This window comes from Drosophila elegans, unplaced genomic scaffold (genome assembly GCF_018152505.1).
Source record: "Drosophila elegans isolate 14027-0461.03 unplaced genomic scaffold, ASM1815250v1 contig_476, whole genome shotgun sequence".
Lineage (NCBI taxonomy): Eukaryota > Metazoa > Arthropoda > Insecta > Diptera > Drosophilidae > Drosophila > Drosophila elegans.
Genome location: NW_024545863.1, coordinates 14,724,012 through 14,741,592, shown reverse-complemented (window position 1 = coordinate 14,741,592; position 17,581 = coordinate 14,724,012). Strand labels below are relative to the sequence as shown.

The 17,581-nt window shown below is 41.9% G+C and overlaps 1 protein-coding gene across 1 annotated transcript in view; it reads left to right on the top strand.

Annotated features, from left to right (window-relative positions):
• Positions 1-17,581, top strand: part of LOC108150414 — an 81,754-nt gene that overhangs the window by 47,163 nt on the left and 17,010 nt on the right. The window contains 7 exon segments of the mRNA XM_017278574.2: positions 6,890-7,216; positions 10,134-10,261; positions 10,835-11,598; positions 11,601-12,902; positions 13,310-13,448; positions 14,268-14,500; positions 14,569-14,692. Of these exon segments, the coding sequence (XP_017134063.2) occupies positions 6,890-7,216; positions 10,134-10,261; positions 10,835-11,598; positions 11,601-12,902; positions 13,310-13,448; positions 14,268-14,500; positions 14,569-14,692 (3,017 nt within the window).

Below are 17,581 nucleotides of genomic sequence, written 5' to 3'. Positions count from 1 at the left end.
GCTCAGTTAAGCGCTGTAAAAAGAGGCAACAACGAAAGCTAACTGCTGCGAAAACAACTCGAACATCACTTTTGGGGGCGAAAGCCCTCCTAAGCCCTTAACGCAAAAGTTTTTCATTCTCTCTTCCGTCTGCGGCTTTTTCAATTTCATTTGCCCATTCGCAGACTACTAGCTGTTCTGGCTGCGTTTATTAAGTAATAAATGTTTGGCAATTTCAGTGCCATTACGAAAGTGGATTTTCCGGCGAAAATTCGGCCATAAATTGTGCAGGTTTTCCTTCGGCAAAAAACAGTGACACACATTTCTAGTTCACCACTTGGCCAACGCTTTTGGAAACTGTCAGAGATGTGACAAATGCGACAACCTCGCAGCCCAGCGGGCAGGAAAGCTGAATCTGAAGCCAGCTCTTTCATCTTCGCGGTCTATTTGCGTATCGTCTGTTCGGCCCTGAGCTATTTTTCGCGGCACATGGCTTCGTTTTATCTCGGAGCTCGCGGTTTTATTGTCTTTTTGTGGCAGGAATGGCGTGCGAAATGCCGGGCAATCAAAATATGTTATGGCACAAAATTTATGGGGCATCTATGTCTCGTTGTTCCCTTGACATCGGTCTTTAAGCGCTTTATTTACTGAATTATGCAGAAATTGTCAGGAATGCCGAGTCCTGAACTGACTTCATTATGCATGTTGAGATTAACATTATCTGGGATTGGCACTCGCTGCACACCTGGCGTATGCGTAATGCAGCTCATGAATATTGCGCATACGCCCGTGTAAAGTCAGTCTCTTAGCTACACAGCAAAAAACTTAAGTTGTTATGAACTGCCACTAAAGACGATGCATTTATCCCTGTATATTTTATGTTAGTTTATTAAACTAAATGGTTATCAAATCCACCCACTTAATATATTCATAGACAAGTTTATCAGCAATTTACACTACGAAACTATGATTAGTTTCTTATTAGCTTAATTACGAGTAAAAGGGTTGTCAGGATGCCTTGCCTGTGGCCTGTGGTCCTGGTAGCCATCATTCATCTGCAGATGGCCACTTAAGCCCGGCTGAGAACATCGCCTTATGAGCCATAAGCTAATGTAAGCCCAGGCGCTGGGGGGACCAACTATTAATTTCGAGACATTGCCAACACAGATATAAGTTCTGCATATGCCCCATTTTCTGTCCTCTGCGACGGTGTCATCGTACTCGGCTGCTGTGACAACCCATCCCATTCCTCTGGATCTTTAACTCCCCGATATGTAATTATGCAAATGCTGGGCCCAGCTGAGGGCCGAAGAAACCCTTGTCTGTCCCTTGCCCGGTTATCAGTGTCAAATCGAAGTTTAACAACCCGAAAGGGGATGTTGCTGTGGGCCAACCAAAACCTGAATACTCTGTAAATTTGTCCCTTTTTAACAGGATTTACTCTATTTGAGTTTCCTGTTTAAAAGTTTGTATTTTTATACACTTGCATTATAATTTCAGTTCCGTCCCGACCCTATAAAGTAATATATTCTAGATCAGCTAGAAGAGTCGATCTAGTTATGTCCGTCTGTCCGTCCGCCTGCCCGCCTTTCTGTCCGTACTTCCGTTTACTACTATGTCTTAAAAGTTTTCATTTTTTGTTTCATGTGTGTAAGCTCATATAATATATAAGATAATTTAATTAGCGCTTTAATTCCTTAAAATCACTTATTTTAAAGAGATTAAATATCCAACAAAGTAGATAATATTCTGATTATCTTAACTCAATACAACTAACGTTAAAAATTGAGATAAGAAAATAAAAGACATGCAAAACTTTAAAGCGTTAAAAAACAAACAATCGTTCAATATATTGGACAATACATTGGACAATAAAACATTTTACGCTTAGCCTTTCGGTGCTACCAACCATTTAATAAAGTGTATGTATCCTATGCCTTACCCTCCGCACAAGAACTCTTGGAAAAATTGAGCACATACTTGTACATGGAAAAAAGGAAAAAAGGCAAGCGACAGTCACGTTTATTTAGGTTTATGGTCCTGGCCCATTAAGCATACGACACGTGTGCGTCGAGTGCTTTAAATTCAACAAAATTCGCATTTAATTTGATTTGGCCACGATCGCGGCTCGTGTGTTTCGTTGTTGTTTAAGTCAAGAACAAAAAGTCAACCGACAAAGAGGATAATTTACAAACTGCATAAGTGCAAAACGTTGCCCGTGATAAAACACGAAGGTTTGTTCTTTTTTCGCTGGTTGCGTGTTCCGGCCTGCTACCGCGTTTTAGCCCACACATTTGAAATTAATTAAAACTAATAACATTTTCAAGCACTTACTTCCACACACATGCTCCCAGACCTCTCGAGTGACGCCATTTTGTCGTGCACTGCATAATTAAAAGGTGCTCAAATGGCGAATTGCGGGCCATTTCCGGTGCTCGACCGGTCGAATCTGCTTAAATTTAAAGCACCTGCTATATATTTAAAAGCAACGCCCCCGGCTGTTGGCTCATTCTCAAGTTTGGTTCCTTTTTTTTTATTTTTTTTTGCCCCGCAACGCTGTCAAAAAGTTTTAATTTGAAACGGAAACGCGAGACCCACGGCAATCTGGCCATCGCCCTAGCTACTGGCCATTGTCCTTGCTCCAGCATCCAGCAAACAGCATCCAGCAAACAGCATCCAGTCCACTCCAGACGCCCCGACAAATCATATTTAGCCTGGTAATTATTTATATTCGCATTCTCTGGCACATCAGCGCCAGCACAGGGCGTCATTAAAATCGTAAATCTAATGGACAAGCCGGTGGTGCCGACAACCGGTCGCGTTGTCTGTGGTCGGGAATGGTTTGAATTATGGCATATTTCAGTGAATAAGTCTAGGGGGAGAAGCCAAAGTGACATTAAAGTGGGGAGCAATTTCTCTACGGGACTTTTTGCCAGCTGCGAAACTTACAAATGGCTGACCACTTTAAATTTCTGAAACGTATACTGCATACCAAGAGCAATTAAATTGTCAGCACTAACTAACCAAAATCTGGTTATAAATTCTTGGAAATTTGCTAGCTATATATATGAAATTTCTTGGAACCGACCCTAAATCGTTTGATCGTCCGAATAAGACCGTGAATAGATTTATAAGCAGTGCTTAATAATCTTAATAATAAAGCAAAACAAAACAAACCTTTATGATTCAACTCCTAAACGCATAGACTTTCGACGTTGTTTGATGCAAATTGACTCTTAATTTGCCAAATAAAATCTTTGGCATTTGAAGTCAGACCAAAACCCAGACCAATTGCATTAGCTGTAAGCCCTGAAAGAAGCGAATTATTTGCCAGTTGTCTGCTGCCCGATGGCAACATCAAAGCGCAGAGGTAGGACTCTGAAAATGTTATCTCTCCTTTGATATCTAATAAGCCATGGCTCTGCGGTGTTTTTGCCGGCGGAGCAGGTGTTCGATCTGACCCTAAAGGTCAGACGCCCAACAGGCCGAAGCCAGGACACCACCCACATCCAGGACGAAGGACGCAGCTGATTTACATCAGTTTAATTAGTTGCTTATTTGCATAAGCCCACAGAGCGGAGAAATGAATTCGCATCGGGGACCGGGACATTCGGAAACATGCGTAACGCTATTTGTTTAGGCCATGTTAGGGTTTTTAATCATATTCTAACCAAAAACTGTTCCGCCACCCAACACAAAGGCTGTCGGCTTATCCAGGTCTTTGCACCGCTTTCATGGTAACTGTGAATTTATGGCCATTAGAGTTAGCACTTTTTGGCAGCCCACTGCTGCTGCTGCTGCTCCTGCTGTTACTCTGGCTATGGCTCCTGCCCTAATGGCTTATTATGATTATTAATTCATAACGCAGCCGTGGTGGTCGTGTAGCTACAACTATTACTACACCAGCACTTGGGCACTTGAACATGCGACAGCCAACCCATTTCGCCTCACTGCCACAGCGTTAACCCAATGTATATGCGATCCTGACATGCCAACAGATGGCACATTAAATTCGAGCACGGCTACACATAAAACTATTGTCAGTATCATTCACAATTTAAAATGCTAAATAGATATTAAAAATCCTTAGTTTTCCGTTTTCTCTTTTCGTAAATTTTCTCAAATCGAAAAAGTGAGAAAAGTACAACATAGTGACTAAAAGTACCCTGAGATACAGGGAAAACTGCCGTGTTTCCCCAAAAGCCGGACTTCTAGTTTGGCAATAGAAAATATAAAAGTGATACGCCAAAAATCAAGACCAAATTGATAAACAATTTCAGAAAAATTAGTATCATTCCTTATCACTTTTATTTTCGGTGTATATGTCGAGATTTATGCCATTGATTGAAATAAAACCTTTGCATTTAATTAAAAGATAATCTTGCATTTCTAATAAATACATTTCTACCGAAATCTTTTGAGAGGCTGTAACATTATTTTTCTTGGAACTAAATACTGCTTAGGACGACATATTTATAATGCTTCTTCTGGTGAAATTGAAATTGTATTCCATATTGCCTAATTCAACAATTTAAATTATTACTATTATAGCTGTTTTAAAAGCCATTTTGTTCAGCCTTAGTGCTTTCTAAAATATTTTGCATTCAAAAATTGACTTAGGTAAACAAAATATTTGTACTTCCCAAGATTAAGAGATTTCATAATAAATGTATACCCTTTTATTTTACTGAAGTTTCAACATAGATTTGTTGGAATTTCCCCGAAAGTCACAATTGAGATATATGGGCAAAGGTTTTATTCCAGTGTGCTGGAGCGAGATGTGAGGCCAAAAAACAGCGTGCCTTGCTGTTCGGCGGTGGGAGTTAAGTTTATGCGTTAACCAGGCCAATAAAACATGTCCCTGGCTGCGGGGTTGCGGTCCGTGGTTAGTTCTCTATTCTAGTGCTGCCTTGGTTGTGTTTGTGCTCCTGAGGGTATGCAACAGTTTTGGCTTGGCCTCGGTTTTTGGTTTCGTTTCCGCTCCCTAAATGTATATTTTGATGGCCGCTTGACTAGGTTTTGTGGCTGCCGTTTGTCGTTTGCTAACATTGTGCCGCTAGTAAAGCTTTCACGCAATTCAATTCCGATGCTCGGCTGCAGATAAAATTATAATTAAAAACTGCTGTTCCCGGTGCTGCTGGCAACATAATTTACCCAGAAACCAAAGTCCTTTTCGGATTTTTATGTGCTCTGCGTGACTCCTTTACCGACACATCACATCATCACGCTTGCCTACAATTGGGGCCAAGATAATAAAGCTGAAATTGTTGATGGCTAAAATATTTCATAAGTTCTGTTTATGTGCTAGTTCAAATTTTTATTTTTTATATAATTATTACAATGAAATTATATATTTGCAAAAGTAATAAAAAAATGTTTTCCATTCTTTATGAAGTACTATTAATGATTTTTTGTCTTTCCAATTCAGTTTATTTGGTAAGGGTTTGATTAGAAATTTGAAATGTTTTATTGATATTCTCGTGAACGTATCTGTACACACCTATGTGTTGTGTTTGTTTTATGTGTCAGCAACTCTCGGCCATGTTTTATAGCTCTCGCCTGCCAACTGCACGTTAATTTTAAGCAACCGGCTCAAGAAGAACCAGCAGGGACATCAAATACCCCGAAATGCCGAAAATCCCGTGTGTATGGAGTGGGACATGAAGGGATCTCAAACTTAATTTGCCAACCGGGCTTCGACGTACGGTTGATTGCCGATTTAATTGGATTGCCAACTTTCACCTACATGTGGTCGGTCATTTGCATAATTTAAGTTCCAGGGAAGGGACATTTAATTAGGCAACATTGTCCTGTTCGAAATTAATCAAATTAGAGTCAGTGGGAGGTAATTCCATTGGAGCTCTTGTTAAACTTCAGAACGTCCTGAAATTCGAATTACTAATGCGTTTTCTTGGGATTTTATGGTATGAGTTTGAACTGGGTTTGCAAATTATAAGAAGAATTATATAGTTGCATAGACCTCAAGCTTACATATAGCTTACATATATTTAACCACTTTGAACGCTTAATCCCCACGCCAAGGAATACTCAAACTCCATAAGTCAAACAAGCTAACTGCATTCATATTTTTAATTTACTTAAACTTAAATTTTGTGCACATCCTGTTGCAACAAATTAAATTGATTTACTATCTCATGGCTTATCACTTTAATTCACTTACAAATGTGTTGCGCATGTGAAAAATGTTGCCTTGTCCAATCAAACTAACCTTAATTAACCAAAATTCAATTCGAAAATCGATTAAATTGCTACTAAATTAACTAATGACAACTTTTTGTGTGCTCTTTTTATTCTTTGTCTCTTTCCATTCAATTACACATACATCACGCACTCACACACACTCACACCCGAATATCCAACACACACGCTTGCCGCTTTCTCTGTCTTTCTTTCTTTCTCCCTCGCTCTCTTTCTGTCTAACTGTCGCAAATGTCATGTTAACTTTTTAACGTGTTTTCGTTTCTTTACCAACGATCTAACTGAAATGTCTATGCGCCTCTCACGTAATTATGTTACCAAACCGAAACCGAAACCGAAATCAAAACCAAATCCCCCCAAACCGACCCACACCAAAAACCAATACAACTTTTGTAACTAACAATGAAAACAACAACAACAATAAACACTCCAAAACTGTACACCCAACAAAAACCCATACTCCTGCAATGAGTTCTACAACACCAAATTAAATTATCCACAACAACAATCCCAAATAAATTTCACCAACAAACCCTCACTAATTTCAAAAACTACAAACAATCACGCAAAAACCCACCACAACAATTGCAACTGCAACCACATCTTTGTACATTACAACAACAACATTTTCAACAACACTTTGACTCCACCTATATCAACAACAACTCCAACCGAATTTTAACAACAACAGGCTTTTGCGCGCCGAATTGTATGCTTTGAGGCGCAAGGGTGCGACTAAGGCCGTTGGTGGAGTGCAGCCATTCGATGCCACACAACAACAACAACACGAGACAACCATGCAGCCCAATCAACAACAACAACAGCTCGAACAACACAACAACCACAACGCACACACGAGCGACCAGAGTCGCCACTGCGCCCGTTGCAACACCGAATTGGGTCGCATCACAAACCGCGGCGCCCCCTGTCGCGTCTGCAAATTGCGCGTGTGCAAAGCCTGTCGCGAATTCACATCGCGCACCACGGACTGGGTGTGCGTGGTGTGCCACAAGCAAATGTAAGTGTCTCTCAGTTTCTCCCTCAGTCTCTGTTTGCCTTCTTCCCTATATCTATATGACTGTCTAACTTTCATTGTCAACTAAAAACTTGCCAAACTCTCTGAACGTAACTGAACCATCCGACTCACGCACACGAAAACTAAGCCAAACAACAAAACAATACTTTGTGTCCTTGTGGTGTTGGAATACCCTGTAAAAGGGATCTTGAGAGTCTATAATAGCACCCATTACGACATACAATTTAAATAACACCACAAATGGGAGGCATACTAAAATGACCCAAACTAAATTAAATTTAAATAACCATTGGGAATCCCACTGTTTAACTATTGCATATTGATACTTCATCAAGTTTCACAATACTTGAGCCCAAAGTTATGTTTACCACGAAATATTTGATTCAATCAATAAAAATTCTAAATTGTTATTTAAAGGCGTAATATTCTTAAGTTCAGTAAAGAGGTTTAATTTTTTAAAACTTTTTCTTTTTAGTTCTTAAGAAACCCGTAGCGTGGAGTATTTTAAGCTCCAGCTTACCATTGTACAACCCTAGCGCCGATTTCGTGCGCTCACAAATGCTTTTCCATTTCTTTTTGTGAGTTGGACTTTGTAGTGCACACGCTGCAATTTTCAACGTTGCAATCTAATTTCGCATGCCCTTTTGGTTGCTTTGTGTCGTCAAAATTGTCACCCAAAGCAGATGGAACTTTGGAACAAAGTATGGAATTGCATGCGGACAGAGAAAAATAACCCTAGCTTGAATGTGCCCAAATTATTTCCATGCAGGGGCTTATGCGCATTGAAAGTTGATAGAAGTGGTTCTTTTGTTTGTTTTTCATTTTAACCCATCACAGCCCGTGGGCATCAGGTGACACTGAAACGGCAGATTTTTGGTTCATTTTTCGGTTGCACTTGCAGTTTTGAATGTTGGGAACTATTTGTTTTCGACTAGTTGTGTTTGTTCTGCACTTTCTGATTACCATTTTGGGATGCAAAGCGGCTTAAACTCACACTAGTGATATGTAAAGAGCAAGTTTGTTTAAAAATTCTATTTGCATGTGTGTCGTACATGTGAAGATGTATCCCTGCTCTCCTACACTTCTTTTTTAGAGCTGCAAACATTATTTTGCAATCAAGCACAACTTTTGTGCCCAAAAAGGGGTTTGTGTGGTGAATTAAATAGCTTTGCAATAAGGCAACTCGAAGGATGGCAAAATGTCAGACCGAGATGGAACGCCCAAACGTGCTCATTTAACCAACGGCAAACTGTCAACAAGTGTTCGGGCCGTTTAATGAGCTGCACTATGTGTTCTGTAACCATTTTGCCAGCACAAACATGGGCCGTCCCGCACATTGCACATACGCCCTGTGTTGCCACAACATCAGCTCGATTTGTGCCAACATTTGGCAACACAACACAATTGCCTCTGATGAGACTGGCGACCCACACTCGAAAGGTTCAGTGTTAATGGGCGAGCCGGGGCCCCAAAAAACACGGCTCCCCAGCCGAGAAATGCCCGTATTGAGTTCACAAGGCCAGACTCAGACATTTGTGTAATTAAATCTTGGCCAACTCGATGGCAGCTGCAGGGCAAAAAGATACTTGCGTCGTGTGGTAAATGTAGATTCCCCCGGCCAAGAATCCAGCAGGTCGCCGCCTACAGGTGCCTGCGATTTCACGCCTGTCAACACGCATGACGCACACCAAATTTGGCCGCGTCTGCTGCAGCTGCCGGATAATTATGACAGCGATGACGATTTCGGTGGGCCCAGCCCCTCCTGGCACCCGATCACTCCGTGGAAGGCGTCTGCATTTGCGTCTGCCTCTCAGCTGGAATTTATTCAATTGCTTGACTGACTGCGCCCCCAAGTCAGACTGAAATCGCACACTGTCTGCTCAAAGAAATACAAATCTTTGGCCAGACATTGAATTCTTATTTTACCAATATTCATGGGCACATTCGTAATTACAAAAATATATATATATGCGTTAATAATTAAGTCCCCTTTTTATTTAAAAAGCAATTTTTTAATTAAAAAATATTTGAAAATGGATATTGTGGAAAAGCAGTTACTAGATTTATTCATTAAAATATTATATACAAAATTTCAAGGGAATTTTTTAATCTAATGGATGCATTAACCCAATTGCAACGAATATTATAATTTTTAATATTAATTTACTTTTGTTGCAAAAAAAATTCCCTGGAATAATAAAATGCAACGATGCTTTAAAAGCTAATTAAATATGTTTTCACTTAGTCTCACATATTTTTTTAATAAACAAAACAAGGTTATAACTAAGTAGTGTGCAAATATGTTTTTATTGTTTTAATAAAATAAATTGGAATTAAACAAAAAAGCTTAAACTGTGTAATAAACATGTTTTTATACAATTTACATCGGGTAACTTTTTACCTTATTAAAAAAAGACAAATATGGGAATAAAGCTAGCATTGCCCAGAAAGTTAAAGATAAACAGGACCAACTTCCGGTTGAAGTTTGACTTATTCATTAAATATGTATTTATTTCTTTCGTGTCTGAGCCCCAAACTTATCCGTTGCGGTTTTTTGTGCTTTCAAAGTTTTCCCGAAAAGTATATTTATGTGAACCCAAGGCAGTGTGCCGGCTTCAACTCTTCCGATGGCTCACACCTTGGCTCGAGGCCCCAGTGTGTTGGTGTTTCATGTTGCTGCTGAGCCACAGACAATCCGGCATTCAGTGTATTTTAAATAAGTAAGCCAGCCAGTCTGCCAGTTGTCTCTAACACGGACAGACGTTGAATCCGTTGAGTTGTTGATTCGTTGAGTCGATTTACTCGCGCTTGTTTCTTTTGTGACGTCTCCAACTTTCGTTGGGGAAATGTTTGGCGAAGTTTTCTGGTTTCTAAAGTGGCAATGTTGTTGCTCTTGCAGGGAGATACAATCGGCCAGCGGCGAGTGGCTGAAGGACGCCTACGCCCTGGGCTCGTGCAGTGCCGTCGACCATCTGACCACCAGCGATGTGTTGAGGAAGAGCATCCGACGTTCTTGGACCATATCAAGTGAGTATTCCTTGCAAGAAATGCAAAGGACTTTGATTTACTTTCCATTGAGGCACAATGCTGGCCAGCAAAATAACAAGTAGTGGTAGTAAGACATCGAACAGTAGTAAAATATATCTTTCATTGGAACGTCAAATTTTAAAATAAAATGTTAAAAATATTTGTTTGCACATGTAAAAGTAAAATTATATAAGTTTTGTTTTGTAAGGTTACAAAAGCAATAAAAGTACAAGCAAAAAACAAAATTCCTTAAATCTAATAAAAATTTGCCTTAGTTTTATGAATAATGGCCCTAAGTGTCGTTTTAAATCACGTTTTTCTAAATTTTGTGGCTCAAATTTAAATTAACGCAATTTTTCCTAAAATCTAGAAATTGTGTTTTCTGAGTGTACAACACCTACTCATTGTGTCATTATTATCAACTTTATAAATTCAAAGTCACTTAATTTTTAAATATTTGTTTTAAATACTTTAAATTTTATCAAATAAATTTCAATATCTTGTAACTTGGTTGCCTAATTGGAAAGTAAAAATCGTTATACGTTCGGAATTTATCGTAACGTTTCCCCACAGATCCCGAGGACGATCCGAATAACCCCAACTCGCAGCAGCCGGTGGCGGACAACCTGTATCCGCAGCAGCAGCACCTGATTGAAGCCCAGTCGGCGGGCAGTTACCCCACCCTGCACCAGCACCACCAGCAGCACCACCTGCCCCCGCAGCCGCGGCCCACGCACGGCATCGGTTACGGCAGTGGCACGGCCACGCCCACCACCAGCAGCAAGTGGCAGCTGGGGCGGCGGGTCCTGCGCCAGTCGACGCTTCCGACCAGCCTCACCAACGACGCCACTCTCAGCGGAAGCGGTGGCAATCTGGCCAACTACAACTCGGTGAACCTAACGGCGCCCACATCGCCGCATCAGCTGCAGAAGAGTCCGCTCTATCCGAGCGCCTACAACAGCGACGACGTCATCCACATGAACACCATGCCGGGAATGGGTATCAGTGTGGGTGTGACAGTGGGTGACTGCGACAACTACGCACAGCAGCAACAGCAGCAGCAACAGCAACAGCAGCAGCAACCCCAGCTGGAGGTCACGCCCACGCATCACCGGTTGCAGGTGCGGCGCCAATCTACGCTGCCCGCCCAACCCACTCCGGCCATATACATGTCCACCTCCCCGAACCGCCTGTACAGTCGCTCCCCGGAAAGATCGCCGGGGGAGCAGCAGCGCTATCCGCCGTTCATGCGGCAGACCTCGTTCCCGGAGCCACCCAGCAACTACCATCGCACCAAGCTGCTGCCCAGCACGGGAGCACCGCCCTCGTCGGTGGCCCCCCGCCACCACTGAACTACGAGTCGCAGGCCTCCAGCATGGCCAGCGATGAGCAGGATGTGGGACCCATGCCCAAGCCGAGAATGACGCGGCAGGCCACGCTGCCGAATCCGGAGCAGCATGTCAAGCTGTTGCCCACATCGCCGCCAAAGCGACAGACTTCACCGCAGTTCCGACGATCTCCGGAGTTTATGCGGCAGCAAACGCTGCCAAATCCGGAGGCTTTTAACAGCGGAAACACCCTGACGGTGCACGCCACGCCGCCTGCCAAATTCATGCCCATTTCGCCGAGGGCCAAGCAGAACTTCCTCTTCCCCAGTGTCCCGAATCCGAGGCAGTTCCTCTCCCAGCCGCATGTGCCCGCCGTTGGAGGCACTGACCTGGGCAGTGGCGGCAGTGTGGCCAGCACAACGGTCGGCGGTGGCGGTGAGCAGTACTCCAGTAGCCAGAGCGTGAATATCCATCACTCGCGCGATCCCCATGCCAAGATGATCAAGGTGCGCAGCCACAGCAACGAGGAGTACTCGAACACCAAGGGGCATCCGGAGAACAGGCGACTGCTGCCGGAGATTCCCACGGCCGTGCAGCGGACGGGCGGTCGATCGCCCAGTCGTTTGGTGCGACAAGATTGCCTGAAGGAGGAGAGGACTTTCGGCGAGGCCAAGCAGCAGTTCCACCAGTTTCCCGATGTCACCGAGGAGCTGGACAATCGTCCGGAGTACGTGGACTACTTCGGCGACAGTGCCACCAGTTTCCTGGAGTCCGACGAGGTGCAATACGAGCGGAACTACAACGCAGGGTTCAGCAGTGAGCCGCGCATTATCTACAACAATGGGTCGGACGATGGTAGCTACCAGAACTCCTCCCAGCGACCGATCTACAGTGCCGAGAATGTCCTGGCCGATTCCGGATATGGTGGTGGCGCAGGCGTGGGTCTGGGCGTAGGTGGAGGATCGGGAAATGTGCCCGGCTACTATCCCGATATGGGCACCCCTCAGGGCTTCTATGGCGGAGCCGCTCTACCCCGAACGCCTCTGATGCACAACCGCCTGAGGCGGCGGCAGTCCAGGGAACTGCAGATGCAGCAGGAGGAACTGGCCCAACTGTCACAGGTCTCGGATGCGAGTGGTGGCAAGGGCTCCGGCAGTGAAGGTGTCTCCAGTGGTGGAGGTGGCTCAGAGGGAAATGCCGCCGAGAGAAGGAAGCCAGAGCAGATGCGCTCCGTTTCAGAGGATTCGGGAGCCAAGACCACACCCAAGCCGGTCACACGACGATCATTTTCGCATCCCGAAAAGGACACGCAGGTGGGTTGATCTTAGATCACAAAAAAAACAAGATATAACAATGTAGCACCTGACTATTTAATACACATTATTCAGCGAGCCAATTTCGGTGTATTTGCCGTCTGAAAATATTATTATTCTAATAACTTTTAAAATAATAGTTAGATTTGGAAGATTTTTGTATGAGTCGATAGAGGTTGAATGGAAAAACATTTAAAGCTAGCCGGATGAACATACAAGGCCAGATCGACTCGGCTATTGATCCGAATCAAGAATATATATACTTCATAGGGTCGAACTCCCGTCATTCTACCTGTTACATCATTTTCAACGGATCGTTTTACTCTACGAGTAACGAGTATAACAAATCTATTATGGAAAATCCCTTGATTAAAATGGTCAATAAAATATATATTATATTTTTACAGCCTACCAAGAAAACGGAGGTCTCGAAGATACCCAGTCCACGACCTTTAGCCGACATCCTGGACAAAACACGAGGCAATTCCAAAATTCCGCAGGCAAGACGCCGAAACAGCCGCACTGGAATTGGTGAAGCCGAGGAGGGTAAGTCCCGAGGAGCTTCCAGTTTTGATAGTAGCTATGGTTGCATTCTGCGCCCACGCATCCGTAGAATCCAGGGACCGCAATTATTACCAGTTTTTCTCAAGCACCTATCATTTATCTTCACCAGATTTGCTTCATATCATACTCAAACAAACATTTTTATTATATACCTAAAAAAAACTAAATATAATACATATATGACGTAGTTAGCTTAACAAATATTTTATGTAGAAAGTATAAAAGCACACAAACTATTCAAAATTTAATCCCTTGCCTTTATATACCCAAAATATAATTTAAATTAAAACAAATATTATTAGGTTTTTTTTAATTTTTAATGCTTAAGTTAATTACGATTGTTATATTATTATATATATTTTTTTAAATTATTTGCGAATAAACTAGATTTGTTATGATTGGCAATATAAAAAAGATTAATTTTTTGCAAAGTTAAATTAGTCAATAGATAGTTAATAAAACCCAAAAAAGAAATCCATATAATAATCAAATAGTGATTATAAAACTCTCTCTCCTCTGTGACATTTAACCAAATAATTTCAGTCATTTATTTTCCAAACAAATTTATTCCATTCAACATTAAATAGTGATTAGAAATCCAATTTGATAACCCCATTTGCAATCAAGATAGTTATCCCATCCCAGCTGCCCAAAGTAGTTTGTGTCTGTGCATAAATAACTATGTATTTAAAGTTAATTAATTAATTCTTGCGGTCCCTGGCAGAACCTTGAGTAGCTGCGCTTGTTCTGGCACCCGATTGATGAACGCTTTGCACCCCTTCCCGTTAACCACCCCCACAGGTAGCACGCCCCAGCACATTTACTCCTTCCATCAACAGCTTATGCATAGAAACTCTGATTTAGCCATGCGCCTGAAAAAAACAGAAATTCCTGTCGCCTCAGTAGCATCAGCCAGCCAGGAGGAACATCCCCCAGGGGAATCGGGCCAGGGGTCTGGAGCGGAGCAGCCGGTCAACGGCAAGTCCCTCGAGTCCTCGGCCGCCAAGGAAGGCGACGACGCAAACAGCGCGGCGGTGAGTAGAGCATCGTAGGCCCAAAGACAAGTAGGCTTAAGTGGTGGAAAAACTCTTCTGTTCCCCAGGAAGCCACACACACCAGCACTTTGGGGGAGCAGGAGCTGCAAAATGCAGTGGAGGCCGCGGCGGTCGTCTTCAAGAAGGTCGTGCTGCAGCGTCGCAAGGAAAAGGAGAAGGCAGCCGAAGAAGGTTAGTGCTAATAGCTGTCCCCATAAAACACACTGAGAGAAAAATCTTAAGCACGAATAAAATTAAATGTGAATTTAACAAGAGCATTGGTAATAAGTTTCAGTAGTAACACCTCAATTCTTTAAATAAGAAATAATTTTCTAGATAAAAACCATTAAGGATGTAAAATAAATCAATTTCAATTTACTTTCCTTAAAAATATGCAATTTAAGGTACTAAAATATGCATTTTCAAAGTCTAATTTTAAGCAAAACCCCAACATTTAAATTTCGAATTCAGTTCCAAGACTAAATCTCAGTGTGCACTATGTAGTTGTATCCGTGTAGCTAAGTGTATGTTTGGGAGCGTAATTAACTTGGTGATGGTAATGCTAATGCCTGTCCTGATTCTGCTTTTGATGCTGATGGTGGGTGTAGATGGAGGCCTGGGTGACTAACAAACTCTTTGTGAAGGGCTTCGCCCTCCGTCTAATTTCGCTCAATTAATTAAGCTTCTTGAAGGGGTGAAGGTGGAATCTACTTGGATTGGCTGTCATTGTCAAGGGCCGCCTGTTTACCCAAGAGATGCCTTGCACTACGAAAGGAAATAATAAACTTGTAAAATGCGACTTTCAACTTTTGGCCAACTTATTTTGGCTTTGAAAAGTATAATGAAATTTAAATAAGATGGAGGGGATCATTCAGTTTTACTACCATGATCACATTGCTATTTCAAAAGTAAATATTTCGGGAAACAAGATTTTAAAAACAAAACATTTTTCACATAAAAAATGCCTAACCTTGTCTTCAATTAAAACTTGTATCACATATGTAGATTCTTTTTATGAAAACTTAAACTTGAATTTTCTTAGGAAAGCTACTAAAACGATATTCTTAAGGGGTCAATAAAACTTGGCCAGGTAATTGGAGTATTTTGCAGTCTCGTCTTAAGTGTTTTGGGGAAACTTCCTCCACTTTTGACATCTTGGTCATTGGCTTTTAAAAGCCGATCCCAAAATAACGCAACACTTTTTCCCGCTCACTTCTTTCCACTGCTTCTAAAAGTATGCCATCAATTTTCGCCTTGCTCGCAGCAGAATTTTCTTTCTCTATTTGAATTAAATTTCCCCCGAAGCTATTAACGACATGACCACAAACGAACGGACAAAACCAAATTTAAGAGCAAAGTTGGCGCGGTTCAAAAGATTTTGGGTCACGGGACCGAAATCGAAAAAAAAAAAATATAAAAAACCGTGCCGTGGGCTGGCGGGATAATTTTTTTGGCAACTCATAAATCGATTTCGCCACCCACATCCACACGCACTTCGCCGAAGCCGCGTGAAGAGTTTTCAGAAGATTTTCACGAAAACAGAGGGGTCGAGGGACAGAGGGACATGGAAGCCTTTTGTTATGTTTCAATTTGGCGATTTGTGGGAGTCTGGTTCTGTGACCACCAACGCAGCGCGTGTCTATGTGGGGATTTGAGATGCGGTGGGCTGTCGCCTCGCAGGTTTCCAGGATCCCAGTCCTTTTGCTGCTACTACCCACGGACAAAGCAAAAGCGGGTGCCACCCACAACGATTTTTGGGCCCGCAAAGCGGAAAGGCGGGACTGTCAAAAATGTAGCGTTAATCTTGTCTCGTGCACCTTTTGTGCTGCGATGTGGGTTCTGCTCTGGCTCTGTGAATGCCTAAAAGTGTTCGCAGTTGACTTCTACAGAACGGTTTTCGAGTACACAGAAACTGTGATTTAATGTTTTGAATGTGTCGAGCTCAAATAAAGAAAAATGTTCTTCAGAAAGGAATCTCAAGACTTATACCTTTTATAACAAAATAAATATGTAAAAGTTAACATCTTGTAAAAAGATCGTCATTAAATACAAGCATTCACTGCGCTTTTGATGGCTAAGTATCTCTTAATTAAAATATTTCCTTTATTTAATTGTTTAATTTATTATGCAATTGTGCACGTGTTTAATTTTTATTTTTAACAAACTCAATTATTAACTGTTGGGAAAGAAATATTAAAAAGTTAACCATTTACACATGGCCAAGTTGTTAGAGTTTGCCTGTTATAAAGTTTAAAATTGATTAAATCGTTATTTAGTTTCAGGGTATTTAAATTTCTCAATCGCTATTGTGGTAAAATATGTTTGTGGCCAGTAACGAAATGTGCGCACCGAAATCTATTAGAAAAATATATGCATTAATGTACCAAAAATAAAGGTTACAAGTGCGATCAATTATTAAAGGGTCAAATTGGACTTTATTTTGTCCTGAAATTTTCCAAGTGCAGAAAAAGTGATAGGAAGGAAGTGTACATGGTGCAGGGAGAGCGCTGTTCAAATGTTTACTTTGTGGCTACCAGGGATTGACGCTACGTGCATCCGCCGACTGCCGGCTGTTGCACTTTTGTTTGTGCACCCATCCAAGCGAAATGGGGTGCGGATACTCTGTAGGAAGGGGCGGGGTCGCTGAAGGACATAGCGATGTTGGCAACTTTAAAAGCTTTTCGGCAAATTTTTGCTAGTCCTTGTGTGGGCAAGAAAAGCTTGTGGCAAGCAATCATAATCAATCAAGAGTCTTTGAACTGCTTCCGGACAAGATGAGTGCTTGAACGGCACAGGAAATGAGTTTTGGAATATTCAATTTTGGTCAGGATGGTAGAGAGAAAAATGGCAAAAATAAAAACATTCTCTTTCTTAAGGGCTCGGTTAATCTTTAGGTTGTGAACTCAATTGCGACCTAAAAGCACGTACTTGTCCTACTTAAGATATTTAAGAGATTTTTTTTACTGGGAAACAAATCAGTTTATTTGATGGGGCTCGGCTTTTTTTACTATTTCGATTCTGTTTATTTAGTGTTAATGAGTAATTTACAAACAATAAATATTGTTTACACTAACATTTTAC